Source organism: Hippocampus comes, unplaced genomic scaffold (genome assembly GCF_001891065.2).
Source record: "Hippocampus comes isolate QL1 unplaced genomic scaffold, H_comes_QL1_v1.1 scaffold86, whole genome shotgun sequence".
Classification (NCBI taxonomy): Eukaryota; Metazoa; Chordata; class Actinopteri; order Syngnathiformes; family Syngnathidae; genus Hippocampus; species Hippocampus comes.
Genome location: NW_017805882.1, coordinates 34635 through 62461, shown reverse-complemented (window position 1 = coordinate 62461; position 27827 = coordinate 34635). Strand labels below are relative to the sequence as shown.

The 27827-nt window shown below is 43.8% G+C and overlaps 1 protein-coding gene across 5 annotated transcripts in view; it reads right to left on the bottom strand.

Moving 5' to 3' along the window:
- Positions 1-508: 508 nt before the first annotated feature.
- Positions 509-27827, bottom strand: part of dlc1 (DLC1 Rho GTPase activating protein) — a 58672-nt gene continuing 31353 nt past the window's right edge. For 3 of the 5 annotated variants that reach the window (XM_019889384.1, XM_019889379.1, XM_019889381.1), the window contains exons 2-14: positions 19750-19821; positions 17641-17722; positions 16345-16408; positions 12910-14567; positions 12048-12227; positions 10163-10322; positions 9205-9412; positions 8282-8498; positions 7814-7928; positions 5166-5381; positions 2991-3208; positions 2729-2902; positions 509-1759 (exon numbers count right to left, since the gene is read on the bottom strand). In XM_019889384.1, coding sequence (XP_019744943.1) covers positions 1660-1759; positions 2729-2902; positions 2991-3208; positions 5166-5381; positions 7814-7928; positions 8282-8498; positions 9205-9412; positions 10163-10322; positions 12048-12227; positions 12910-14567; positions 16345-16377 — 3279 coding nt within the window. In that variant the 5' untranslated portion in view covers positions 16378-16408; positions 17641-17722; positions 19750-19821 and the 3' untranslated portion in view covers positions 509-1659. Of the gene's footprint in view, positions 1760-2728; positions 2903-2990; positions 3209-5165; positions 5382-7813; positions 7929-8281; positions 8499-9204; positions 9413-10162; positions 10323-12047; positions 12228-12909; positions 14568-16344; positions 16409-17640; positions 17723-19098; positions 19201-19749; positions 19822-25531; positions 25855-27827 lie in introns of those variants that run through there. The other 2 variants (XM_019889380.1, XM_019889382.1) reach the window with 2 other exon arrangements.

Here is a 27827-nt window from a genome sequence, read left to right as displayed (position 1 = left end):
ACTGATCAACTGGAGCCTCTCTCGCTGACTTTTGGCGAGAGGTGGGCTATACCATGGACTGGACCATGACAGAATTGAAACACATGGAAGGAGGTACACATCTACAACGGTGAACAATTCGGGCACTGATCCAAATTTGGACAGTTCAGCCATGATGGAGGTCTGGGTTCTACTGAGTCTCATTACATGTGCCCTTCTTCCAAGCCGCTGACTTTGGAGCAGCTGTGAGACAATTGGCCCCATTGTTTTGTGCAATATGAAAGTACTGTACAACAACTTATGTAAGGAGCAATTGAGAACAGCATCAAGAAGTGCACTGGCCGGTACCCACCTTCCGTCAGGTCCTCTTTGGCACAATCGGGGCTTAACTGGCATAGTTGAATGTTGCCATAACAGTAATCCACTTCTGGATCGGAACAAGCAAACTAATTACTGAAGAGATTATGAGGACTTACTTGTGTGGCCTCCCTGTACACCCGATATTACATCACAAATATGACCAAAGTGATTATTTTAATACATTTAATAGTGCACTTTGATTAAACTGTACAGAAATAATATTAATAAAAAAGATAACGTTTTTTTTTTTTAATTTCCGTAACAGAGCTTAACATTTACAATACAACAAAACGATACAAAACAAACATATATCCGAGGTATAAATATATTTGTTTTAAATTAACGGTCATTGCCATGTGTTATTTGGTAGAGAGACCGGTTACATGAACGATATGGACAATGGCTTAAGTGAAGTACTGTACGCATAAAGCGGTGTTAAAACAAGTGAACTACACAGTGACAAGCTTGTCTTCCTTCCTTTTTTTTTCTGCAAAAACACACTAACATGCAATCTGCCTTCGTCTTTACAGTAAAACCTGTAAAATCTCCTCCTTTATAAAAGGACCTTTTCGCTTGCAGTTTTCTTTTCAACGTTGGACGCGTTGTGTTTTCATGCACTACGACAGTCAATATTTGGACATATGAAGTACAAATTAATTTTTGCTGTGGAAAAGTTAAAGGGTGCTTTTTCATGGATTTTGGTCCACTTGTGTCGATTGGTCTTCAACATGAATCATTCCTTGCAATGGAACATTCAGGGAGGCGTCAATGGTGCTTTTGTTGCTGCTTTTGGTGAGCCAGCCACCGCTTTGTATCCTCTCCTCTCCATTCCACATATCAGCTCAACCCGGGGCTAGCACATTCACATCTTTCTTCAACCAGGCACTCATCAATCCACACGACATCATAAATATTGTTTGCGCTTCCTCCCACGCGTTGTAACAAGAGACAAAATAAAAAAGGACGGACGTAAGGCAAAATAGATAGCATTAATATTAAGTGTGAAAAGAGTAGTTAGTGTGTGTACACTGGAGTATGTTGATGCTAACTATTGGTTGCTCTCATTACACATGCAGTCACCTTTGCTTCTCAGAAGCAATAGCACTCTTTGGGTAAAGCCTGTCTAAACGATGTTCTTTGATCCACATAAATACTTAGATGGCAGGACCAGAGGGCATTTTAAACGGTAACATCAAAAATATGGTTTTAAAAAAAATAACAACAAAGTCCTTCAAGTCCAGGAGCCAAGGTTAGTCTTGTTTTTGTGAAGAGGTGGAGGATGGTCTTCATCGCTCTTGGAATGACAAGGAGGGGTCCGTCTCATTTGTCCGTGGGCAACGTGAAGGAGTCGCGAATCCGCGCCACCTCAGCAGCGCACAAGTGTCCGTGCAGTTTGTTGTACCACTCTGGGAAGCGACCCCTGCGTAAGAAGACAACACAGCGTGTCAACATGTAGCACTCAGGCATCATTCGCGAAGGCCTTGCTCACAACAGAGCTTCATCCGGTTCGTTAGCCAAATCTTTTCCCCAAGCTCTACTTTGATTTGTGAGTGTACACAGAAGACATTTCAATCGTAAAACCGTTCGTCGCTGTGCAGACAATTTAAAAGTAAGACGATGGTCTTTTGCGTATGTCACTCGGGGTTGTGCTTTGTGCGCATGTGTGTCACATCACGGATGCAGTCGGTTGACATTAGAGGACGCTTTTGTTTTTGTAATGTGAACGAGAATATAAAGAGTGGGTTTAAAAAAAAAAAGTCAGAATTGGGCATCGCGTCCTGCCGTGTGTGTGACCGCGACATCTAGTTGTCGGGATGAAAACGACACGTAAATGAAATATTATGCACTTACTTCCGTGGACTGCTTTCAATTCCACAGAGAGTTTTGACATCCGCAGCAAATTCTGAGACTAGCGATCAAAATTTTTGTTCCTCTACAAATACTATGCTTTCTTCTTGGTATTTTAGTTCGTTGATTCGTTTTGGTACTACAACAGACTTCTGGTTTGGGGGAGGAGAGTCGTGATTGTTGGTGGAGATTGTTGTGTGTGTGGTCACAAACTATGACAGCAGGAAGGATGCACTTGCCAATTTTTTCCTCGGAATGTGTGTGTGTGTGTGTGTGTGGGGGGGGGGGTCTCTCACTTATGAAACAACATTAGATAAGATGTTTACACACTTTGTGTCTCTGCATTTTACGAGACCAGATTGTCCACTCTGAAGACACATACTGCTTCCACATCTTGTAAAAATTGTATTTCGTAGGATTTCTGCTCTTCGGACTTTGTAAAACCAAGCTGGCTATGATAAAAAAAAGGATTTAGGGGCTGTCAGTGTGAGCAAGGCCTAAGACTAATTTGAATGTCCAAGTACAATAAAAAATCACTGACCTGCAGTCAATTCTAGAAATGTTCGTGAGTCGGGACTTGTTGGCTCCACAGGGCTCAATAAAATAGCGTGAGAGGAGAACGTTGGCGCGCACGCCCACCATCGGCGCTGCGCCGTGATCAACTGATGTAGACACCAGTGCACACGCTCCTTTCGGCAAGTCTGTTACCCATGTTCTGGTGTAAAACAAACAAAACAAAACAAAGAAATAGTTAGACCACAAGTGTGACAAATGAGAGACGGTCAAAATTGAGAGATATTTACCTGAGCACCAGGTGGTCCCTCATGGGATGGGGGGCCATGGTGTTCCGCACGTACTGGTACACCTCGGTCCTCTCATCCAGGCTTTCCACCACACGGCTCTCATACAGGTCCTCATCCCAGCGCGCTTGCTCCCTCAGAATCCGGGTCAAAACCTCTTCTGGAGCTGCAGGCACCTCCACGGTCACTTTCCACAGCCTCAGTGGGAAGCCATCGTGTACCTGAAGGAAGCAACAGCAAGCGCTCACAACCAAGTTCAGTTTGGGGTGGGGGTGGGGGGGCTTTCCCACCCCAACTCATTACACTCAATTAAAACACAATATGTTAGAATACACAGGTGTCTCTCAATCCATCACAAAAAGGTTATTGAGTTCAGCAGATAAATTCAAAAAGTAAATATATCAAGTCGTGTATGTAAGTACAGTATGAAGAGATTAATTAAAGACCTAAAATACTCGTGTGAATGCCAATTCCTACCAAGTTTGTAAATGTAAAAAATATTTGGATTATTTCTTATGTATGCTTGAGCTGTTTTCGCTGTTCTAGACATCAAAATGAATATTTTAGTTTGTGGAGTGAATCTATGTAACATGTTAGGTTCATGTTTTGAATTGAACTAGTCATATAAAGTTTTCCAAAATATTCAAATTTACTGAGCTGCATCTGTATGTCAAGACAGACTTGCAACAAAAATGTGTAGAAATGTCAAAAACCAAAGCAGATACCAGATGGAGGCAGACTGGGTGGAACGGATTTTAAAGTGCGCGCCACCCCCCCAGAACATAATATATATTTCTTTATTGCCATTTTTATTACTGTGCCTTTTTGGCAAAACATCTATTGGAGTAAAGGCCACTTTTTGAGGATTGCTTGATTCAAGAATGTAGTCCTAAATCTGCTTGCAGTGAAACATGCTGTGATAACAAAATGAAAAGACGACGGAAACAGTGAAGTGATTTGGTGCTCTGTACTGTGAATAAAAATAAACTGAATGAAATGTAAAAGCAGATCAAATATAATCAAGACTCCCACTCTTCTGGGAAGACTTTCTGCAAGATGTTGGGAGTGCGGCTGTGGGAATTTTTTTTTTTTTTTTTGGTCCATTCATCCAGAACAACATTTGTTGATGTTGGATATCAGAGAGGGCCTGCTAGTTCCCCATCTCGTGTTCGATTAGATTCTTTCATGTTAAAATCCAACAACCATGCAAAGGGCCAGACAGGGTTTCCACTCTTCTTGAAAAGACTCTCCAAGACTATATCATCCGCACCAATACGAGTCTAATAATCAAAACAAAAACTAATAAATTCCACACCCAAGCTTTGGAAGAATGTTATTTTCTATGATTCCACCTTACATTTTATACATTTAACCAGATTGTTTCAATGTGACCAAATACCATAAAAAAAGCCAAACAACAACTAATGGCTCCTTCACAGCTGCGAATCAATTTTCATGGTTCACCCCAAAGTCGCCGTTTAAAAGAATGAGTCGCTCGCAGACGTCACGCGGGAACGATGGTCTGATATTTCCTGCTTGAAGTCATTAAGAGATGCACGTCCAACCCTTTAGTTTTTCTGATCTAGTGTCTTATGCATGTGATTGCGTCGTGTGTCCTTGATTTATTGATTTATGAAGTGATGTGTTCAGGCACAACGGCCAGCTTGTGTTCCAAGCGCCCTCCAGCCAAGTCAGCTGCTTCCTCCCTTTCCATCAGATGATAAAGATGGCACGTTGAATCCTGAGGCCTTGTGACTTTGAGATAACCCCTCTTACACACTAAACATGGGAAATGTTGCCTTTAGGAGATTAGTGCATGTGTGCATGCGAGTGTGAGATGAGCTGATGTCATTGTGGGACAGGGTCCAGTGCCGGGGAGGGAATGAGAAGTCAAGGGCCAGGCTAGTTTCACACGGACGCGTTTCTCAATACAGGAAACTTTAACTGCTGCTTTTCCACAAGATATTTAGAGAAAAAGGACAGAGAGGAAGGCAGGACAGGAAACAGAGACAGCCGAGAAGAGACTTCGCCGGCCTGTTAACACTCAGGAGACATGCTGGCTGACTGCCGATCCCTTTTTAAAAGCTCGTTTATCAATAGTTTCTAAAGGTTGGGTCCAACCCCCCGAGGCACATACTTATGGGTCCACGCACAAAGCGTTTGAGGTGATGAATTTACCTTACGATAGGCGAGCTCAGCTTGCTCGGGGGTGGAGAAACTGTCATAACCTTTAAACTTGTCTTTGGCCTCCTTGAGGAGAGCGTCAAGGCCGTCGCGCAGGTAGGAGCGGTATCCTCCTAGTCCCGCGTCGCAACCCGACAGCTCCTCCAAGCGTCGCGGTAGCAGAGCCTGCTCTACGTACGAGTTCCTACAGCGACTCATCTCCTCGGGGATCTGCAGGAAGACAGAAAGGCCTTGATTCTTAGTTGCATGGGGTCATCACTGAGGGCAATTTGTACGGTGAACAGGAGGTAACAGTTTGGGTTTGTATTCAGTTCATTTAAATGATTGTTATTATTATTATTTTTTGTGGATTATTACTTTTTGGTAGTTTTTTTTTCAAACTTTCAACTTAATTTTAGCATAGTTTTTTAAAGTTTTTTTTTGAAGTATATGAAATATTTGCCAAGTGCAAGATGAAAAAAAAGGCCACGAAGTATCGTGTGAAAAAAAAAAAAAAAAAGCAAACTACAATTCCCAAAACAAGTGTTTGGCCTTCCTTCCAAGAGCCGTACAGTAAATAAATGAATACTTTTAAAATTGACTTTGACAGTTTATTCATGGAAAAAATCGACAAAGACTGAAACAAAGGACATTTTCGTTATGTTAGTTTTATCTATCAAAATATACATTTTTTTGTGGCTGAATAGTTAGAACCTCACAGTGCAGATCCATGGTTCCAATCCAGACTCTGACCTACCGGTGTGGAGTTTGTATGTTCTTCCCGTGCCTAGGTGGGTTTTCCTCGGGTACTCCGATTTCCTCCCATTTTCCAAAAACATGCATGGCAGGTTACTGTAATGCTCTAAATTATCCCGAGGTGTGATTGTGGATGGTTCTTTGTCGATGTGATTGGCTGGCAACCAGTTCAGACTATACCTCGCCTACTGCCCGAAGACAGCTAGGATACACTCCAGCATGCCCTTGAACCTCCTAAGGATAATTGGATTAGAAAATGGATGGACGGATGGATGGATGGATGGATCTTAATTAACCTCCTAAGGATAATTGGATTAGAAAATGGATGGGCGGATGGATGGATGAATGAATGGACCTTAATGGTCCATGAATGTATTATAATCTGATTTGTTGTCTGATTTGTCTTTGAACAACATACTGTAAACAACTGGATGATGCCCAGTGGGATACATTATGACTTGGTAATTTTACTAAATACGACGTTTCCAATACAGCTCTTGTACAGGTTTTTCATTAGATATATGTGCAGGTATATGTATGTTTCTGTATTTTAAATTCTACTTCCATGGAAAAAGAGCACAGACGTTTTGTTTTTCATTTCCAAGAGCATGACTTAAACCAGAGCTCATGTACGCTCACTGACTTACGAGTGTAAAGCAACACTCATCACCGAGGCAGCAGTCAGTGCAATTACGGCCTGCTTGATGCGGGCTGTGTTATGAGGTTACATAACCAAACATAGCACGCGTGATCGTTATCTTTAAATCTCGCCGAAGGGCAATACATTTTTTTAGAACTTTGCTAATAGGACTCAATACTTTTAGGGCCAATTTTACAAGCAGTAAATTGATGGCTTTCGCATGCACGAGGTCTGGTAGATTACAAATTACAGTTACAGATGAGAGGCCAGGCCTTCCCAGAGAACGGCACTTTACTTATGTCATGGGAAATGGAATCAAGCCCAAGCATTGTAAATAACATGAAAACATGCCATGTCTACTTTCTGGTTTATCTTATCACTTTATCTTCCCTTTGCAGTCTGCCATTTTTCAGGGTCAATTGACACTTGGAAAAAAGAAAAAGCAATTTTAATTTCATCACAAAGGGTTTGCAGAAATGAAAAGAAGTCATTGTCAATTAAGGACTCCTTTTATGAGCTTTGACTGGCAAAGACAAATTCGATTAAAGGCCAATTTTTGGCGAGGTAACTCTGTTAGTGACTACGGGACGGGACGCTATCTTGACAGGAAGCTCTCCCACAATCTGATTAAGCGCTCACTGCTAATGACCCTCAGCGTGTCGCCCCTTTAGAGAGTGCTCTTGCATGTCAGCTGGCAGGGACTGTGCCAGAGTTTGGAATTGAAATTGGATTAGTAATTGTGGAGTAGGCTCATTACTTCCCGTTGATCCGCTCCAGCTGTCTCCTTGTGCACACTCAACAACACTTGCAAAGTTACTTCTGATCATAACTGGACAGCACTGTAGTGGGAAATATTTATCTCGCGTTACCACAGCAGTGTTGAAGGCAAAGCCAGCATGGATTGGATCAGATGGTTATGTAACCGAATGTTTGTTGATGGGACAAACACCGGGATACCAGTGACTTGCTAATAATATTGCAGCTTTAGCAATAGGCAACACGCTGTCAGCAGATACACCTGAGGCACCATTTCAGACTAGAACCCATTTACAGTGTTCCCCAGGCCTACTCGCAATTTAGTTTCAGCAATTCGCTGGAGGTGAAATGAGTTGAGGAGCTTTATTGAGATAAAAATCTTGTGGGATCTATCGACAACTACACACCCTTTGTTAGGGAGCGTGTCGATTAGTTGTAAATCGAATAATGTAATCCTTGATGGGACCACATCCTAAGTTCTATGATTGAGGCTAATTGTTGACTAACTAACCCGGAAGAGTTTTCTGCACTCCTGGATCATGTGCGCCAGGCCGTGGGTCGCGGCCAGGTTCTCGTTCAGGTCTCTCTGGTCCGGCTTTCCCAGAGTCGGTTTCCTATTCATCACCCTGCGAGGAAGAGGAAGAACACTTTAAGATTTGGAAACCGCAATCATCAGAGGTCTTACAGTGAGGGGGGGGGGCCGCTTACACCTGCTTCACAAACTATTTCTTAATGAGTTCAAGACATTTGTGTCATGACTCCAGCTGAGCTGTCTCTCTCATGCTGCACTCTCGTCCCTCTTACCGCTCCATCTACTGTACAGTATCCTGCTCTTTTGTTTCTTTAGTATGACCCTTTTCCTGTTTGTGCAAGGTATGGCAAACATCTTATGTAAGCAGCCACTCACTGTCAACGCCGACCATTGATTTCAGAAAAATAACTGATGAACACATGCAGACAAACACACATACAAACCCACCTTGGTGAAGAGCTCTCCTTGCGCCTCAGGGTGTTGAGATGGAATACAGATGGCGCCAGGCAGACGGCCAGGTTGGTGGGCGTCATCTGGTTCTCTCCGACGCTGGCCGTCACGTCGCTCAACAGGCACAGCAGCGTCCGGAGCGCCTCGCGGTTCTCGTCGGGCAGCAGCAGCACAGCGGCGCGCGCGGCCTGGAGGCGAAGCTCTTTGGGCATGTCTGCATGGAAAGACGTCACCAATCACATCTGTCAGCTTTTGTTATCTGCTTTGTGCATCTGGGAACACTTTGTGAGGACGGAACATGCTTAAGTGGGATATGAGTGGATAAGTGGGTTATGTAAGAGACTGTGTGTGTGTGTGTGTGTGTGTGTGTGTGTGTGTGTGTGTGTGTGCATGATGTATGGCTTGACGTCGTCTTCCACCTTATGCAAACACTTCCTAATGCTGTCATCTTGATCATAACGTAATAAGACTGAAACAAGAGTGAAAGGACAATGAACCAATTCTGTAAAAGTGACTCATCCTATTGGCATTTCCTGCACTCGCCTTGTTTGTTTGCTTTGTAAATGTTGAAATTCTTGCCCTGTAGGCCTGAAAAAAAAAAATTGAAGCGGGGGGGGGGGGATCAAGGCAGCAGTAACTTATCTATAAGGACTTGGGTTTTGTCACCGAGAATACTGTTAAGGTGCCCTTGAGCAAGGCACCAAGCGCCCCCACTCCTCCCCCCCCAGGGTCAACGTGCAACACTTTGAGCGCGCTCCTTTCGTTCAGACATATCTCCTTGCTTGCCGACATGTGTTTGATCTGGTTGCCTGTGTAGTGTGCAACACCAATATACAGCAGAATGTGACTTGAATTTTCCCTCAGAATAGAAAAAAATCGTAACCAAAATGCACCCCCGGGACAAATGTGCGCATTCTTACACTGATAGATTTGAAGAAAGGTCTCGGACAGTTTGCTGGTGAGCAGTGGTTCAGGCAGATCTCGGAAGTACTGTTTGAGCATGTCAGCGACATCATAGGCGGACTGGCCCTCGTAGGTGACCCCGCCCCCATCGGCCCCACTGGCCTCATTCATCTGACGCAGAGCCTGGATACGCGACTTCACTCCCGACTTTCTGAAAAGACCAACCTGGACAAAAGAGATACAGAAAGAGTTATGCCCTGCATTTATATGGAATGTGCAAGCAAGGTTTTGAAGCCCAATCCCCACGGGTATTAGACTCGGTATTGCGTATCAACAATAATCTGGGCATCAAAGAAAACCAATAAAAAATGTGGTTCTTGAGGTGCTGTTCCTCTGTTGAATAATACAAATTCTTACAAATCTCATAAATCTCAAGCTTACTGCCAGTATGTTACATTACACCAAGTTGTGTAAACTCTTTAATAATGAAACTGTTCGCTGTGAGGGAATTCATTAGCCAACTTTATGAATTTATGTCAGGTGTACAGTACAGGCTTGAAAAAAAAATATTCACGAGGAGTCTTTTAAAGACGCACTTTATCTCCTCAACTTTGTTTTGCTGTTAAACACAGTGCGACGCTCATCCCCTATTTTTGGAGGTACGTGCAGTCCTACTCTTTCTCATTGTTTTTGAGTTAGACAGAGTGATGATGTAACATCTATGGGCTGACTCGCTCTGAGCCCCTCCAGCGCGTGTGTGACGGAATGGAAAAATATGGACACAATTGGAAACACACCGAAATTAGCTTTGATTGAAAAAAAATAAAAATAAAAAAAGATCCGAAAGTCTTTGTGTTATGTAACTATTCTTCCTGAAGAAATAGGTTTAAAAAACCGCCCAAATAAGACATTTGTTGAAATACCAGAGTCGATTATTGAGAGAGTCCCTTGTGTGCTAGGTGTGTGTAGCAATACCTGGTCTAAGCACTGGTTTCGCAAGTAGCGCATCGCTTGCTGGATGCCTTGAGGGAGGGGCTGACCAGTGCGCTGGACGATAACTAGCAGCGGAACACCGAAGACATTCCTGCCTTTGTAGTCGCGCACCTTCATTCGCTTCATAAACTTTGGAACAGCCCTGCAACAAAAAGACACAAGGCCAAAAAAAAAAAAACAGCTCATCAATATTTACGATGACTCTTTCAGGGGCAAATGACTGCTCATATGTTGACGGGTCAAGAGTAGAGTGGAACCTACTTAAGTCTCAAAACCATGAGCTACACTTTGGAATTCAACCAAAATAAGCCCTTCAAGTGTACACAATGACCATGAGACATGTCAATTGACTGCCTGCGTGTTATTCTTTCTCTTTGTCTTTCATGTAATTTGTTTTTCCAGTGTGCCTCGACAAGGGGTGCTGAGAGAAGAACATGACGAGAAGAAGGAAATGCAGAGGAAGTTTACATGTCGTAAACTCACTCGCTGCAGTTGTAATGCTCCAAAGTTAGCATTCTTCCTTCTGCTTATTAATTAGTGACACTTGTGAACGTTTTAACGATCACACCAATCATTCCATTATTACTCAACAAACATTGGAATTGCAGCTTCACAAAGTTAAATTCTGATGAATCCAACTCTCCAAGTGAAGACGCTTGGCCGTGTGAGAGTATTTTTTATGTGCAAGTCCACGGAGGCAAGACGAGCTGCTGCAGAATCCTGTCTCCGGGTTTACGAGAGGGGAGGATAAACAAGGCTGGGAGACGAAGCTTTTGGAGTTGTGGTGGGATGTATTGTAACAAAAGGGGAACTTCATTCACACTATTTGTATCTGCTTGTGTGTTTGCTGTGTGTCCATGCACCCTGGTTTAGCACTCGCACTGAAACGTATCATCAGATTTATGACTCTGCATCCTTTTAGCGGGGGTGTCAGAGTGATTAAGATAGCAATGTTTCTAAGTGATTCTGAACAAGCTCATCTTTGTCAGTGGCGATGCTCGGAAGCCTCAGACTTCTGAAAACCACATTTTGGGTGTACATAGCAATGGGAGCAAATTATGATTCAGACTTGGAATTCTGAACATGCGGAGGGCTCCAGCTGCCAACAAGTGGCCTCTGTCTTTGAGCACAGCCCCAAAGTTCTATTCTTGTCCTCAAAAATGACCTTGAGCTGTAAAAAACTGGACCCAGAAAAACACATAAATTATGACTCCATTTTCTTCACAGAACTTTTCTGTATAACCTTCTCATTCAGACAACAATGTATAGCACTGTTGCTAGAGCTTTATCTGCATTTTTTTTTTGTTTTTGTTTTTTTGTGGATTTGCTGTACTTCATTTTTTTGTCCTATAAATATCTCGAGCTTGTGGATTTCCCCCTGCAATTTTGGTCCAAGTCACATGTGTACATTTCAGTTAAAAAAAGAAAAAAAAAGGAAAAAGAAACTACTTGCAGCTGACTACAGAAAATGTACGGTATACTCAAAGCAATTGGACAATTGTGAGTAGAATGAAGGTGGTTTAGATGCAAAGGTGGAGGATCATTGTTAAGGACAGATCTTTCCAGCCTGCAGCTCTTGTAACACCATGCGTGTGAACAACAATGATTGCCCCTTCGTGTAAAAGACAATGTAAGCCCCTTCCCAGCAATTACAGGTCTGGGAAAAGAATGTGAAACCTAACCTGTGACGAGAGCCGTCACCCCACTATACAATGACCTGCAGATGGAGGAAACTGAGACGAGGTTGGGAGACGAAAGCATGGATTGAGTCTCGGACTGCCATTTTTTTTTTTTTAAATCTGTGCCTGTCTTCACACCATATCAAGCTGTGCGCTTCTCTTTGTGTGGTGTCGTCCAGCCAACTCACCAGCTGAAGCCATGTTTGTTTGTTGGGGTGTGCCTCTCCAGCAAGGCGGTGAGCTGTAGCAGCGAGAGCTTCTGAAGAAGATTCATCTGCAGTACAGACTGGCAGCTAATCTGGAGCTGAGCGGAGGCCAAACTGGGCCGATGGGAGTTATGGAAGCTCAACCAGCGGAGTTTCTGTGGTCTGGAGAACGGGGTAAAAAAAAAAAAAAAAAAAAAGAGGGAAATGGCAGATGTTAAGAAGAAAACTGGCTCGAGCAGAAGCAGTTGTGCTTCTTCTTTTGCATCCAAACTAAGGTCATAATTTACAGCCACACACACACACACACATATATAAACACACACACACACACACACACACACACACACACACACACACACACACACACACACACACACACACACACACACACCGCTTGCAGTGTTATCAAGCAAGTGATCAGTTTTAAGGATTACAGGGATTTGTGTACACATCAATCAGGAGATTGTCGAAAAAGCCCTGTCACCAAATGTAAGGCTGTCGGTGGATTCCTAGAAAAGCAGCAACGGTCCCCCTGGAGACCAAGCAGCATTCCAGAGCATTACATAAGGAGAGCAGTCGAAGCGTGTCTCCTGTTCATCCTTTGCTGTCACCAGCTATTGAGTACTCTTTGTGCTAGTAGACTTTGTTTTGATGTCAGACCCTGATGTCTTTTTCCATTCGCATAAAATGAAGGTAATGTTTGCCAGAAGGTTTACAGAATCAGAGGTCTGTAGAGAATCACGCTATTTTTTTCTTCTAAAAATTGTCACTGAACTATGAATAGTTTGTCCAAACTGTACATTAAAAAATCAATGGTAAGACACTTTCGAGGTTGTTGACTGACCTGCTGGTTCTTGTTAGTGATGCCCCAACTCCAGAGTCCCTCCTCTCCCTCAACCCATCCTCGCCCTCCCCCAGTGGGTTTCCTGTGCTGTCTTGGTCACTTCCATTTTCAGTCTCTTCTAGATGATTTTGTAGAGGGGAAGATGGGCACGGTGAGCCAGAGTCCAACGCTGAATCTGAGTCTCCTTCCTCCTCCTCCTCCTCCTCCTCCTCATCTTCCTCCTCACCAGCCGCCACAGCCTCGGACCAGGCGTTCACGAAACGCTGCAGGCCACTCACATGTTGGAGCACTTCCTCCAGTTTCCGTTCATCCCCCTCCGCAGCCTCGTCTCGCGACATGTATGGGACATTGTCATAAAAACTGAGGCGGCTGTCCACTGAGCTGGACGAGACTCGACGTAGGCGTCTACTTTGCCGTCCTCTCAGGATCACGGAGTTTCCGTTGTCATTACCGTTGTTATTGCGCGAACTCCCGTCTTGCAGAGCTTTGGGGAAAGTGCCTGGCTTGTGACCCTCCGGTAAATAGAAAAAGATTCTGCCTTCGTCTTCTTCTTCCTCTTCCTCTGCTTGTCTGCCATTCTCCTGAATTCTGTGGTTGTTTCTTCGGTTCTGCTCATCAATGCTCACATCAGTATTTGCTTGGCATGGGATAGGCGGGGCCGATTTGGGCGTTGGCTGCCGATCGGATGCTTGCTGGAGAATGCTGAAGGGATCAAAACCCTCCAAGTACATCCCACCTCTCTTACCGGAGCCTGCTGCGGTGCTGTGGCTACGAGCGCGGGTCACTGGGCTCGGGGTGCTCACCGCACTGCCGCTGCTGGCTTCCGATTGGCTGCTCCCAGTGCTTCCAGTGCTACCGTTGCTCGTCTGAGTCGAGTAGGACACAGAACGATTCCTGTTAAGTGTCATAGTCTGGGTTGGATGGTGCTGGTGATTAAGGTTCTGGTTGAGGTTGAGACTTGGGATATCCACACAGTTGAGTCTCCGCAACTTGTCATCATCAAGACCCTCTTTGATGACAGGGCCGCTGATCTCGATCTTCCCACCACTGATGCTCCCTTTCTTCTTTCTCTTGGAGGTGGTGCCACTGCGGAGGCGTAGACTCTCCATCCTCTTGAGGAAGCTCTTGGCTCGTGATCTTGTGCTTTTACCACTGCCACCGCCACGATCCAAACTTCCTCCGAGTTCTCCCATTTTCAGATCAAAGGTGAACTGTCCGAGCTCCAAGGGAGACGGAGGAAGCCCATCAGACAGAGAGTCCTCATTAGCACAGACTGACCCGCAGGTGCCTGATGATGAACACATGCTCGCTACAGAGCTCGCACGCGTGGCTCCAACGGCAATGGCTTCGTTTGGGGAATGAATGGTGGCGTCACAACTCTTCTCCTCTACTCTTCCGCCACTACCACTGCTATGGATGGAACTCACTTCAGGTTGCTCACTGAGATCAGTCAGCACACTCTCCGAACTGTTTCCCTCGCACAAGGCCAGCTTGGTCTTTTTGGATACTTGGTCCTTTGCTGAAGAGGATTGCGCACCATCTGTGTACAATGAGGAGAAAACCTCCAGGTCCTCCATCCGGGACCAGCGCTTGCTGTCTCTCTGAAATGTCCAGCGGCCACTGATCGCACACGGCTCATCCTCATCGGAGTCTTCACTCTGGATAATGGACAGCATGACAGTAAATTATTTCTCTCTTCCAGACGCTAAACAATACATTCAAGACGTATATAATTGTCATCATTGCACCAAGTTGTACAGGTGGCGAAATTCTCTTAATTCTCAAAAAACCCAAGAACCTCGACCACCTGATGCATATAATTTACAGAAAGTTCATTCATGTTGACCAGAAATATGCTCCATCACTCCCTGACTTTCGGAAAAGACATTTGCATACCATAAAGGAGGCACATTTACTGAGCATGCATCTTCTCTAAATGCACACATCCCCCACCTTAGTTCATCTATCTCAGGCCCAAGAGCAATTTCAGCAAATTCCATTCTGACCCCAGTAGATTGCAATCCAGCCAGACAGTTCCCCTACGGTCTTTATCCAATCTGTTGGTATTTTAGCTGTGTCAGACAACCTCACTGATACCGCTTCTTTCATTCTACACTTAAGATTCGGTTCTCCCAGATTCCACAGGTGACCTCGCCTCCCCATGGACACTAAATTAGACAGTAACTTAGTTGACCCTTAACCTATGACGACCACAACCCCTTTGTAAAGATACAATGCTTGCAAATGAGTAGTTACAATCCAGATCAATTCTTCAAAAGACATTTTTGTAGCTTATGTTAATTAAAAGTTACAAAGATTTTGCGAAATGTAAAACACATGTTTCATCAGGCTTTTGATTAGCATTCATGATTTATAAAAAACAATCAAAGGGGGTTGGGGGATATTTTAACACATTCCACAGTGGCTTTTTACTGATGTTATGTTTTTTAGAATGTGAGATAACAATAGACAGCAGCTGATAGGCCAAATACACTTTCACAAACATTTGGTCACGCTTTAAGATATCTTATCATCAATTCATTAAAGCATTCCCAGCAACGCCGGGGATTGTGATCACTGTTCAGAATGAAATCTATTGTTACCGACAGGTTGGATCAAGACTGAACGGAGTTAAGATCATCACCTGCCACCGTGGGGACCGCAATTCAAGACCATCCCCCACGGACACCACAACTTTGGTGTCCGTGAGCAAGATAAGCTGAACAACTCCCTGGGCGCTCAACTTGCTGTTCTCCACTACTATAATGGGCCAAATGCTCAAATGTTTTTCTTCAACAACAGTACATCACAACTGACGATGATTCTGGTCGATTACCATACCACAGAGGGCGGAGCCAAGAATCTGAGAGAGCCATGAGAGGGATTGGGGGGGGGGGGGGAATCAATGCATTCCTATGCTGTATAAGGGCTTGTTTGTCAGCCCACTTGGAAGGCAAATGACCTCTTTGACTGCCCAACTCTGAAACGAAAGGTGACACACAGAGGGTCATCGCAATGAATAGCACCACACACGGGACAAGGGTGTTGCTGTGTAGCACTTAAGACCATTAGGGAATTAAGGTTAATTTGCTTGAAAGACAGCAATTCTTGTCTCAAAGTGGCCATCTCTGTTCAGGTTCGACATGACTTGGAACACACAGATAGAAAGAAGCATGTTATATTCAATCAAGTGGACAGTTTTTCTTTTGAAGGGGAAATCTGACACATTTTGATTTATATTCAAGCTTTTACTCCATTCCCTTTGGGCTCCTTGCAGTTCCCTTGATTAAGAAACAATCAGGTTGCTGCTCATTCAATAATGTAAGAGAAAACACAGCTTTCTCCTGTAGCTGGACTGATTGTTGAGGTGATGAATTGCAAATGCGGTTGCAGAGAATGAGTGATCTTTCGTCTGCATGTGCACTTTAAACCCACCCTTTTTCTTTGCGGTGATATCTCCAGTCTCATTAGAGCACACTTGTTGAGGGTTTTGAGCCTCCTGCAATGAAACACAAGCATGCAACAGATTATATTTAAAATAGGCCCCGCAACACATTGGACGTAGGATAGAAGAAAGGCGGGAATAAAAAGAAAAAGACAGCAGCCAGTCATCTCTCAGGCTCCTTAATGAACTGCTAATCCCCACATGAGCGGCAAGCGAATGAGAGGGAGGCAGCAAAAGGGAGAGAATGTAATCTGCTGAAGTGACTGCGAAATCTTGGGGAGGGGGGGGGGGGGCAGAAAGCTTATCCCCCAGCCACCTGGTGAAGGGGAGAGAGAGTGGCAGGGTCCCTCTGGAGAGCTTTTACAGGCGATCACGTAACAATGGGGAGATGAAGGGATGGAAACGGAGGAATAGTTTGGCAGGAGGAGGTGGGGTGGCAGCAGCTGGGGGGAAGCGACATTGATATGATCGCTTCCAGATGTGTGAAGGCACACCTGCTGTGCTTTATTACTGATAAATTGAATTTGATGAAGCCAGCGTCACGAAAAGCCCATTAACCTCGATCACCTCCTCCGCCTCCTGTGACCACTGTTACGGTTACTTTCATGGGCGCAAAATGGGCTTTTTTAAAGCACTGAATCAATTTCCTATGTAGGTTGTGGCTTAGTCACACACATACAATTTTCAACAACTTAAAATACAGAATGTACTGTCAAGAACGATGCGTGACTATGGCAACCTGTAGTGAGTTCTGTGCTTTCCTTGAAAGATTTTTCTTTCCCTCAGAGGGCTGTTATGACTGTGAAAAGCATATACAGTAAATGCATAGTCACCTCAGCATAAATAAATAACTATTGTTCAGTTTATATTAATAAGATAAGTTAAATGGTGAAAAAATGTGATATCTGGTCAAAGTGAAGGTAAAAAGACATCTTGGTACATATTGTCTGTTAAAATAAAAAACAAATGCATTTCGCAAGAAATATGAAACAGACACATTTTATTTTTTCAGAGTGTGGAACAAAGTAAGCCTGATCTAGCCCCAATGCTTAGCATCACAAAACAAAAGAGTAACGGGGTAACAGTAAATGAGAGCAATCTACTTATCGTGTCATTCTCTCATCCCCTCAGCAACTTCCCAAACATGCTTTATCTTGAAGTCATACCCTCATGGTTTCATTTGGGTAGCACCGAAAGATAATTACAGAAAAGAGGCAGTGGAAGCAGCAGGAATGGATCATAACATCAGAGGAAGGAGAAAGGATCAGTATTAGCACGAGTCCCACCTGCAGAGAGCTTCAGTGGCATCTCGATCAAGGAAGTCGTGGTCCCTGGTGACTGAGGAGATGTCAATGGGAAACTGGGCATCTGAAGGGAGAAGGGTCAATGAGTTGAGATCAAACTCAACAACACACACTCAAACACCCACCGAGGTCTTCCGTCCCCGCTTCTCCCCCATGCAGCCGGCATAAAAAGCTACAAGAGGAAGTGGCATCTTATCCGACCAAACAAACCCAGCTGCGGCTTTCAGAGGCAGCAGGCAGGGGGGATGTGGAGCACTGAGCGATTGATTGAAGAATGACAATAGGCACTCCGCCGCAGCTTGGAGCTCCTACTTCCGACCGATTCTTTCTGCTCTCCAGTCAACCTCATGAACAGCAAATCGCCGCGCAAGTAAGTGCACACAGGTCCGACACTGAGACACTGACAGAAGGTGCTAGGCTAACATTCAAGCGCTTGTTGGAATGTTCCGGCCCAACCCCGAATGGGAATCTTCCATCTAAACCCTGAGGGGAGTGATGATAAGGCAACACTATTGAGGGAATACCAGCACTTTGAGCTTTCTGTACTGACAGAGGCCTATCAGTTTGCTTATCTTTAGAGGGGCAATCGTCTTGACAGTAAGGACAATAGAGCTGGATACAAGAGAAGAGAATGTGTCATCTCATCCGCACACATTCCTACCTGTGTGTAGCGGGCTAAGTTGTGAAAGCCTGCAAAGTGATGGATTGGTGGTTTTCAATTTGTGTCCGATTCACTCCACACAGGTGTATAAAAAATAGTCTCATCACCTACGAACAACAAAGAGCCGTTTGGTCCAATAGAAAACCTTTCACGGTTAAGTGGGAATGAACTAAGAGCTGCTGACAAATAAAACTTTGACTTGCAGTTACATGAATGTGTGTGTGTGCGTGTGTGTGTTTAGACAGCTGCCTCCTCCTCCTTCATTCTCTCCGGGCCACTACTTTAGCTCGTCAGCTGCTTTGTCCGAGTACGTTTGTTCAATAGCAGCGCAACAGCTGACTGAGGAAAAAAACACAAGTTAACACTTTCTGACAACTATTACAGACTTTCCTGTGAGGAGCCCCCCCCACCACCACCACCACCACCACCATCCCCACTCATCAGGAATGTTTTTCCTGTGGGAGGTATGCACCAAAACGCACACAACTATGCATAATTCCCCCCAAAAAAGGGTAATTACATTAGCCGAAAGAATAGAAAAGGTTCTACTCTCAGTTTGGTCAAATGTCATGCAAAATTAAACCAAATGTGCACTCCTTTGATCTCGATTAAATCTAATACAATTAGGTCAGTCTGAGAACTCAGACAACCAGTAATACTTAGGCTTGAAGGTTTGTTTGTGTGACTTAAAAAAAAAAAAAAAACTTTCCAGAATTCTCACAGTTGCAACTTCACAATTGCAACTTATCTCTCACGACCATCAGTCGGACGATGCTGACCTTCATAGAGCTGGGCATACTGTGGGAAGCCTGCTGCTCGGAGCCAGGTACAGGCCTCTTTGGCTTCAATCTCTGCAGAAGAAGAAAAAAAACCCCAAAAGAAACCACAGGCTTGTTAGATTGAGCAACACAACTCATAAAAAAATCTGATTCATACCACACACATACTGATTATAAATAAAAATGACAGGTGAAGAGCATGTGAAGACAACTGCATGACACAAATTTTATCATCACAAAGTCCAATGTAATTGTTTGCATTTTATTGAGTGATCGATAAGAGACTGCCACCACCACCACCATCCCCACTCATCAGGAATGTTTTTCCTGTGGGAGGTATGCACCAAAACGCACACAACTATGCATAATTCCCCCCAAAAAAGGGTAATTACATTAGCCGAAAGAATAGAAAAGGTTCTACTCTCAGTTTGGTCAAATGTCATGCAAAATTAAACCAAATGTGCACTCCTTTGATCTCGATTAAATCTAATACAATTAGGTCAGTCTGAGAACTCAGACAACCAGTAATACTTAGGCTTGAAGGTTTGTTTGTGTGACTTAAAAAAAAAAAAAAAACTTTCCAGAATTCTCACAGTTGCAACTTCACAATTGCAACTTATCTCTCACGACCATCAGTCGGACGATGCTGACCTTCATAGAGCTGGGCATACTGTGGGAAGCCTGCTGCTCGGAGCCAGGTACAGGCCTCTTTGGCTTCAATCTCTGCAGAAGAAGAAAAAAAACCCCAAAAGAAACCACAGGCTTGTTAGATTGAGTAACACAACTCATAAAAAATCTGATTCATACCACACACATACTGATTATAAATAAAAATGACAGGTGAAGAGCATGTGAAGACAACTGCATGACACAAATTTTATCATCACAAAGTCCAATGTAATTGTTTGCATTTTATTGAGTGATCGATAAGAGACTGATCACGAAGGGCTTTCAATCGAGAATTGAGCCTGGACAAGCTGCATGAACCACTACGCTACCAATGAAAGTGAAGTCCGAAGTCTGCTCAGGTAAAGCTCCGGCTAGTTTTATCAGAAATGGATGGATGGGTGGACATGCAATTCCACACACATTTGCAGCTTACCAAATTTGAACCTGTTGACCCCATTAGTGATCTCACACTTGGTCATTCGCCTCTCACATGGTTTCAAAGCTAGAGCTCAAAAGCATCCTTCGTGCAAATGGTGCTAACCCCCCCCCACACAACAAGAGTGTGCCACTTAAGCTCTTTAGCCGATACGTTGATGCTTTTTTTCACCTCAAACTCTCAAACAGTGCAAAGGTCTGTTTTGACCATGTTCCTATTGACTAATAATTAATATCATGTAATCATAATAGACGCTATCATAGACAGGCTCCAAGAACTATACAGTCTCACAATCACAAACACATGATAGTTAGATTTTTATTTATTTCTCAGCAGTAGGCTACCATCTGTCAAAGTTTTGTAGCTCGCATTTAAAGTAAATGGTACAAATGGGGGACAACAGTAGCAAGCATCTCAATTACATGCGAACGCCATTTAGCTGATATATGTCAAATGGTTGCCCACACTTCTGTCTCCTCAGTTGACTACCCTCCCCTCACCCTACACACACACACATGCAGTAAGTGTTTTTTGTAGACAGAAGACAGACAGGGTCCTGTCTGACGTGTTGTGACAGCAAGCACGAATGTAGCACGGTCATGAGAAACACTTGTCAACAAAACGAGTGTTACAAAGGCAGGAAGGGATGGCAGTAAAGATCCCAGATGAAAGTGGGACTGTATGACCTGTAAATGAATAGTATGTGGTAAGATATCAAAGAACATCTACCAAAGTGTGAATTTGCTCCTCGTAAGAGCCGCAAACCGGGTAACCTTTGAAGCATGAATTTATACTTTCACAATCCAGTCATAACAAATGTTTATGGCGATTACAGGAGAACATCTTCAACACAATTCCGCTATTCAAGATGGGTGACGTGGATAACAGGCATGAGTGAAATTGAATGTGTTGTAATAAAATGTGACTAACAGCTGACTTTTCATGCTGTAAGGAAAAATATGGTTGACACATGGGGATCGTAAGAGCGCTGCAGCTGCTATGAAGCCTCCAGTCTCTATATACCATATCTATATATTCATTTACATACCAACAGCAAGCCCAGACGGCAGACAAACCCACTAACGATAAGGCGTGACACGATCAACGCAGGGTCTACTCTTCCCCTCAGCAGGGGCCTGGCAGCTCTTGAAGCAACAAGTCTGACACCGGCATGCACCCGTGTTTTCCAATAAAAAGTATGTTTAACACCCATTTGATTTGACCAAATGAGTTGTAGTTGTCACAGCCATTGTGCAAAGCGTGTCTGTGGCTAAGTGAGCACGTGTGTCTGCATCGACAGTAATAAAAGAAGAAGGAAAGTATGAAATATTTGAAAGGATCTGGAATTCTGGAGTTTTCTTCTTTGTAGGCACATACATCGGTGTGTGTGTGTGTGTGTGTGTGTGTGCGCGCGCGCGCGTTTGCAAGGTCCATCCTCATGTTTAAAGACAAACCAGTCTAAAGACAGTAGAGCTATTAAAATGCAAATGCCTGCAAACACATGGTTAGGTTTCAACCCCCAAATCTCCCCCGAAAAGAATATGAGATCCAATAAGTGGCTTAGAAGAAGGGCTATCGGATGACACAGCCCATGTGTCGACTGCTGGGCAAATTGACTGCAGTGCATTTTGGTGCGCCTCAAAGACAAAATACGACAACAGCAGTCACAGCAATCACAATTATTCAGACAATAATAGTCCTAGATTTTCATTCATTCATTGACTCAATAGGAATAGTTTTCTTTGTTTGGTTTGCAACAGGAAGCAGACAGGTCATGATGAATCTGGCACAAACATTCCAACAATAGGCCTTCGCTAAATCATCCAAATGTTCGCAGACCCTACCAATGTCACAGAATTGCAACCCCAACCCACCCCTGCTTCCACAATGAAATCAGGTTGTTTCGTTCGATTTTATTCTTATTTACTTTTTTTGGTCTTCCGCACTGTCCGTCCCAATTCCTTTGCCCTCGCCAGGGAACGACCTCACTTCCCCTTCCTGCTTCCCTCACAGGAAGAGAGCCGAGTGGCGCTGCAGTGGCCGCTGACCACCAGTCTGTAAGGCCCTGCCTTCGTTTGTTCCTGGCTAGATAATAGGTGGGGAGGCAGCCAAGGCAAACAATGGCTTCTGGGATTGTGTGTACACACCAAACGTCCTCACGGTTGCGATGGCTGTTAAGCCATAAATGTTTTACAGCACCGTTTTACCGGTAGAAATAGAAACATTCTGAATCTTGATAACAACTTTGCATTTGATGGCAGGTGCTAGGATGACGGAAGTACAACACATGAAAGCACACGGACCAGACCTACAGACTCAAGGCCAAAAGCAGCAGGGAAATGACTACGTATCATGGGGAAGTTATGATTCAAACTGACCACAGAATTCCTTCGGTGCATATTCAGGACAAATTCCTCTTCATCTTTAGCTTGTTTATGGAGTGACAACTGCTTTTGAGGATGAATGAGGAATGAAAGAACACGTGGAGGATCAAGGGAATCTAAAACACTGCTCAGTTGACAAGTACTTTGTCAGCCCTGTGTCAGTTTGACCTAGTTGACTTCGGCCTTGGAGCTCAAGGAGGAACATAAGGCAACAACAGCGAGCAGTTTCCTGACTGCAAATGGTCACCCTCTCCTCTTATAACTCTAACTTGACTACATTCTATCTCTGAATAAATTTCACTTTACTTGCCCTGATGAAATGACGTCTCAACTCTTATGTCCAGTGTAAGAGACCGAGATACAGAGTTCACCAAGAGTACTCTGTATGTCGTTAAAAAACTGTGACAATACTGTACCGGGAAAAAGAAAGAGGGAAGAGCGATGTGAGTGACTCTCAGTGCATGACTAATGAGAACCATGCTGGTGCTAATAGGAAATACATTAAAACCTCCAGTGAATTTTCCCACTAAACTTTTTTAGAATAACCAGTGAGTTACAATTGCTGCTCCCCAGCTACTTCTTGGCCAATTCTAAAATTAACCGTTGCGGTATTTTCTTTCCTTTTCTTTTCGGTACTCTCAACGCCTCTTCTCCCCGGGTTCATTTCAACTGCGCTCACCCCTTCTCTTCTTTTCTTTTCCTGTGGCAGGAAATTCTCACAATTGCCGGCCAGATTTCCCTTCCATCACAGGAGGCCACGGGGTCTTGCTTGGCCAATTCGGAATGCTCAGATCCAGTGGGACTTTGTTCAGCGGCTCACAAACAAAGGATGCTGCCTCCCACCTCAAAGGCTCGACTGCAGGTCATGAGCCCGAATACAGTTATCACCGTGGCTGAGGCTTTGAAGTTGGCAGATTGAAAAGAATGCTTGACTAACAACTGTCATGAGGCTTATCTGCAATAACCTAATCGCTTGTAGACCTTACAGCGCCAGAAGTGACACGACCCCAAAATGCAGTCAGGGGGGTTCTTATCAACCGCGGGACTGAGGAGCTCTTCTGAGGGAGTTGCAAAGTGGGTCTAGACAGGAGAGGTGATAAATGAGATGCGGCTCAAAAGCTACCAACAAGGAGATATACTTTGACATGAAGTTATGATTCCGCTTGTCACATGGACAAACAAGATGGTGTTGACATTAAATGCAGTATTTCTATGGTCTGACTTTTCTGAAAGCTTTGGTTGGTGTACACCTCCAAGTATGGTACATTGTGTTTAGCTAGACACATTGCTGTCCTCAAAGAATGGCTACAGTGATAGGATGTATGATGATTGAAGTGGCAAGAAAAGTAAATTGCAGAAGAATTTATGCCATTTGTTTACAGCACATAGAATGAGGTGGTTGGGAGTTGATGACGACAATCGGGGCCCATGACTGACAGGGTATAAAAATTTACTCCAGTTCTGTTCTGGAATGCAAAAATGGTCGATGGCATATTTTTTTTTTTTTTCTGAGTGGGTATCAAGTTATTCCATGTTTGAGACAGCTGGTGCACCATGAGAAAACCTGGCTGCTGCTCGCTGACTGAGACAGTGGCAGCACTATCACCATCTGGCTTGCCTCAAGCGATGCCCCCACAACCACACATGCAAAAAATAACGAAGCTACAAGTATGGTCCTTCTCAGTTTGAGACACATGCAAGCATGCATGCGTAGGCACAGCTGCGTAGATCATTGGCGGTTAATACCAATGGACACTGTGCTCCCTCGATGATAGATTTATGCTCACACAGAGTGTCTAAAACCGGGGATCAGGTGACCATGCGTATTCAAACTAATGTAAAGCTTTCCACAGCCAGATGGGAGTCTACCTAACCAGGACCCACTTGATACATTTGCCTTGCGGCACCAAAACAGTGCTTTCTTCAGCAAAGAGGTGACAGCATTAATGCACATGTGTGTCTTCTCACGGGATGTGAGCCGTGCGCCAGCTGGATGTGAAATCCTGCAGATAAGGCCTCAGCTCACTTCCTGTTTCACAAAGCAGAGAAGATGAAGCAGGTTTCCTTCACTTTATTTCTCTCTTTACAACTAAATCACACAGACATCCAGCCCAAAACCTGACTTGAGGTTTGTGAAACATTCGACAGCTAGATCACTCATTGTTAGTATTGTAAACAATGCCATGGTTTTGCGCTGTGATGCCGTGATGTCTACAAGTGTGTTGGAGCCTGCTCCTAGTGGTTAGAACTGAAGCCTGCTGCGTTTTCCAAAGACCGAGATATCTGATAAGAAAGCATGTGCAGGAGGTTTAAAAAAAACTGTCTTAAGAGCCAAAGCACACAAATCAAGTTAAGCCTGGAAACACAGCTGAAAAGAGGATTTTGTACAGCCTCATCTCATCACCCCTTATGAGCAAAAGGGGCTTTGGGGCAAAAGGCAAGGGCACTTGAATATACTGTGTGCGTTTACTAGACATAAAATGATGTGACAAGGATGGTCGTTATGCATAGTCAGTCTGAAAGAAAACTACAGCGGTTCTTCTTGGTTGTGACTCAAATACAGATCACAGCCGAGGGATCAGTCATCCCCCACTCCAGGTGCACAAAAATGAACATTCTGTATTAATGCTGTATATTTTATTTGTACTAAGTGACAATACTAATTCTGATAGTTTGACCCAATAAATCAACAGGTAAACCACACTGACTTCTACAAAGTGAGATGAACAGAGATTTGTGAGCAAAAATGTGTAAGTGGGACCAACAGTTTGAATTCAAATTACATCTTCAGAATACAAACATCTTTAAGTCTCAGAAAATTAAAAAGTACGTGTAATTACATCGATGTGTGCGCGCGCTAGCGCGCGTGTGTTCCCGGGTGTGTGTGCGTGTATGTGCGTGCGTGTGTGTGCGTGTGTCAAAATTGAAAGGAAAAAGAACTTACGTGTTAGCATCATTTTCGGCGTGTCTTTAGCATAAAAAAAAAAAAACAACTCCGGCTGTGTTCCGACAAGCGACGACTTTTGGATCCTCAGTTACATAGAAGCCCTCATGATAAATCCGGACAGAAGTCCCACTAGAAATTCGGCAGCAAATGTAGTCTGATCCGTGCCGGACACAATAAATCCATGGTTATTATTCGATTTGTTAGCGAAATAACGTAGTCCGCAAACTTCTTCAGATGCCGAGCGCGGCTTGCGTGGAACCGTCCACGGCAGGAATGTGAATGGCGAGAGGAGTGATTCAAGCATTTGGAATGGCCAACTGTGCCGTGGCTCCACCCACAGCCACCCACCCCGCTGTTGCTCTCCACCTGATGGAGAAGATGGCTCTTGGAGCAGCTCGCTGCCAGCAGGTTTTACTGGATTTAAATGGGGCTCACTGTCATCCTGACGCGTCACGGCACACTGTCTCCAATCCTCTCCGACCCCGGGCTCCAAATGAGTTTTTCCAAAACAATATGTGTAAGTGCTGCTATAAAATGGAGAGTTTCCTGCAGCTCCCCGGGGAGGCGGCGAGGTCCAGTTTGCATCTTATTAGAGCTGGAGAGGCGTTCCTTTGTGCACGGAGGTCAGCCTCTGAGCGCTTGACGCACGTACAACACGAGCACTGGCGCAACACACACAGGAATAGGATCACTTATGTTTCCACAAGTAAAAAAAAAAAGTTCAGCACACTTTCCTAGTGGTTAGGACTTATGCCTCACAGTTGAGAGGTTTGAGAGTTCTCTAAACTGCAGCTTCCTCCCAATGCACCAAACATGTATGTTGGGTTCAGTGAAGCATCAAAATTACATGTGTCAAATTCAAGGCCAGATCCACCAATTCAAATTATTTTATGTGCCAATTAAAAGCTTGCCACAGTATTTCCTTAAACTTCAGTTCAAAGGTAGCTCATCATAAAAATCGGAATCACAAGATGCTTAAATAAGAAAGAAATAATTATGATGGGGCAAAGATTTGGTTTCCCATTATTCGTGGTTTTATATAATAATAATTCACAATTGTCAAACTGTTAATGTTGCACTTGTCTGAGAAACATGTTACACTTTCCAAAAATGAAAAGATGTTAATTGTTGATTTTTCATTTCCAACGACATACTTCAGTCTCTATTTACTCAAAAGGTAAGCCATTTTTTTGGACATTTTGTTTGCTCGTAAGCTACCAAATATGAGTGAAACCATGTTCTTAAAAAGGTACATTGATCTTAAATGTACAGTGTCTAACGAACCATGCTTTTGGGCCCGATTACATTCATTTGCCTTTTAACATTAGAACTGGCACCCTGAAGCCTAAAACCACTAGTCACAACGTTGTGAAAAAAATATTTTATGGACCTGCAAAAATGTATGGTAACGCTATCATATGGATGCCAGTACTTGGCAATGTCATTTTGGACAGAAACACTGTTCATTTGCACTGATTCGCTTCCCAGAAACGGAATTTTAAATTCAATGAAACGTTTTTAAAGTCTGGTATAAACGTCCAATACAATTTACATACTGTAGCTGCCTAACACAACTTCATGAGTTATTTAGCAAACAAACAAGCTTACAAACATAAGTGCAATCATAACCACACCTTTGTTTCATGGAAAAGAATTAGAATGGCCCTTAATAGAGCACAGAACCCCAAAAAGACTGACGAATCCCATTTCAATTATGTCTAAATTGTATGTGCCTGAATTTTGTTATTGTTATTGCTATTGTTATAGATTTGGCCAATATGACATCCAACTGGTTTGTTGACAGTTTCACAGCAAATAATTCACAAGTTTATCTCTGGAATCTGTGTGTGTGTGTGTGTGTGTGTGTGTGTGTGTGTGTGTGTGTGGGTGCGTGCGTGTGCGTGCGCGTGCGTGTGGGTGAAGCACACTTAACAAATTTCAGATGTAAGAGTAAACCGAACACGAATAAAAAAGTGCATTTTCATATTGCATGAGTGAAACCTTAAATTTCCCCCAACAACACAGGTGGTGAGGGGCCACATCATTTCACATAATTTATGACCAATGAGTCACATGGATGAGGAATACGTTGGCTCCTCATGTGTTTCAGATTTTAACAGATGAGACTATGCGTGTTTGTAAGGGGGTGCATAGGATTCATTTTAACTGGTCTGATTCAAAACAGCCTTTCCCAGTATCCACCCCTTGCATGCCCCCCACACCCCACCCCACCCCAAGCTCAAGGACATGCATTTTGGGTGCGTCTCAAATTATATATATATATATATATATA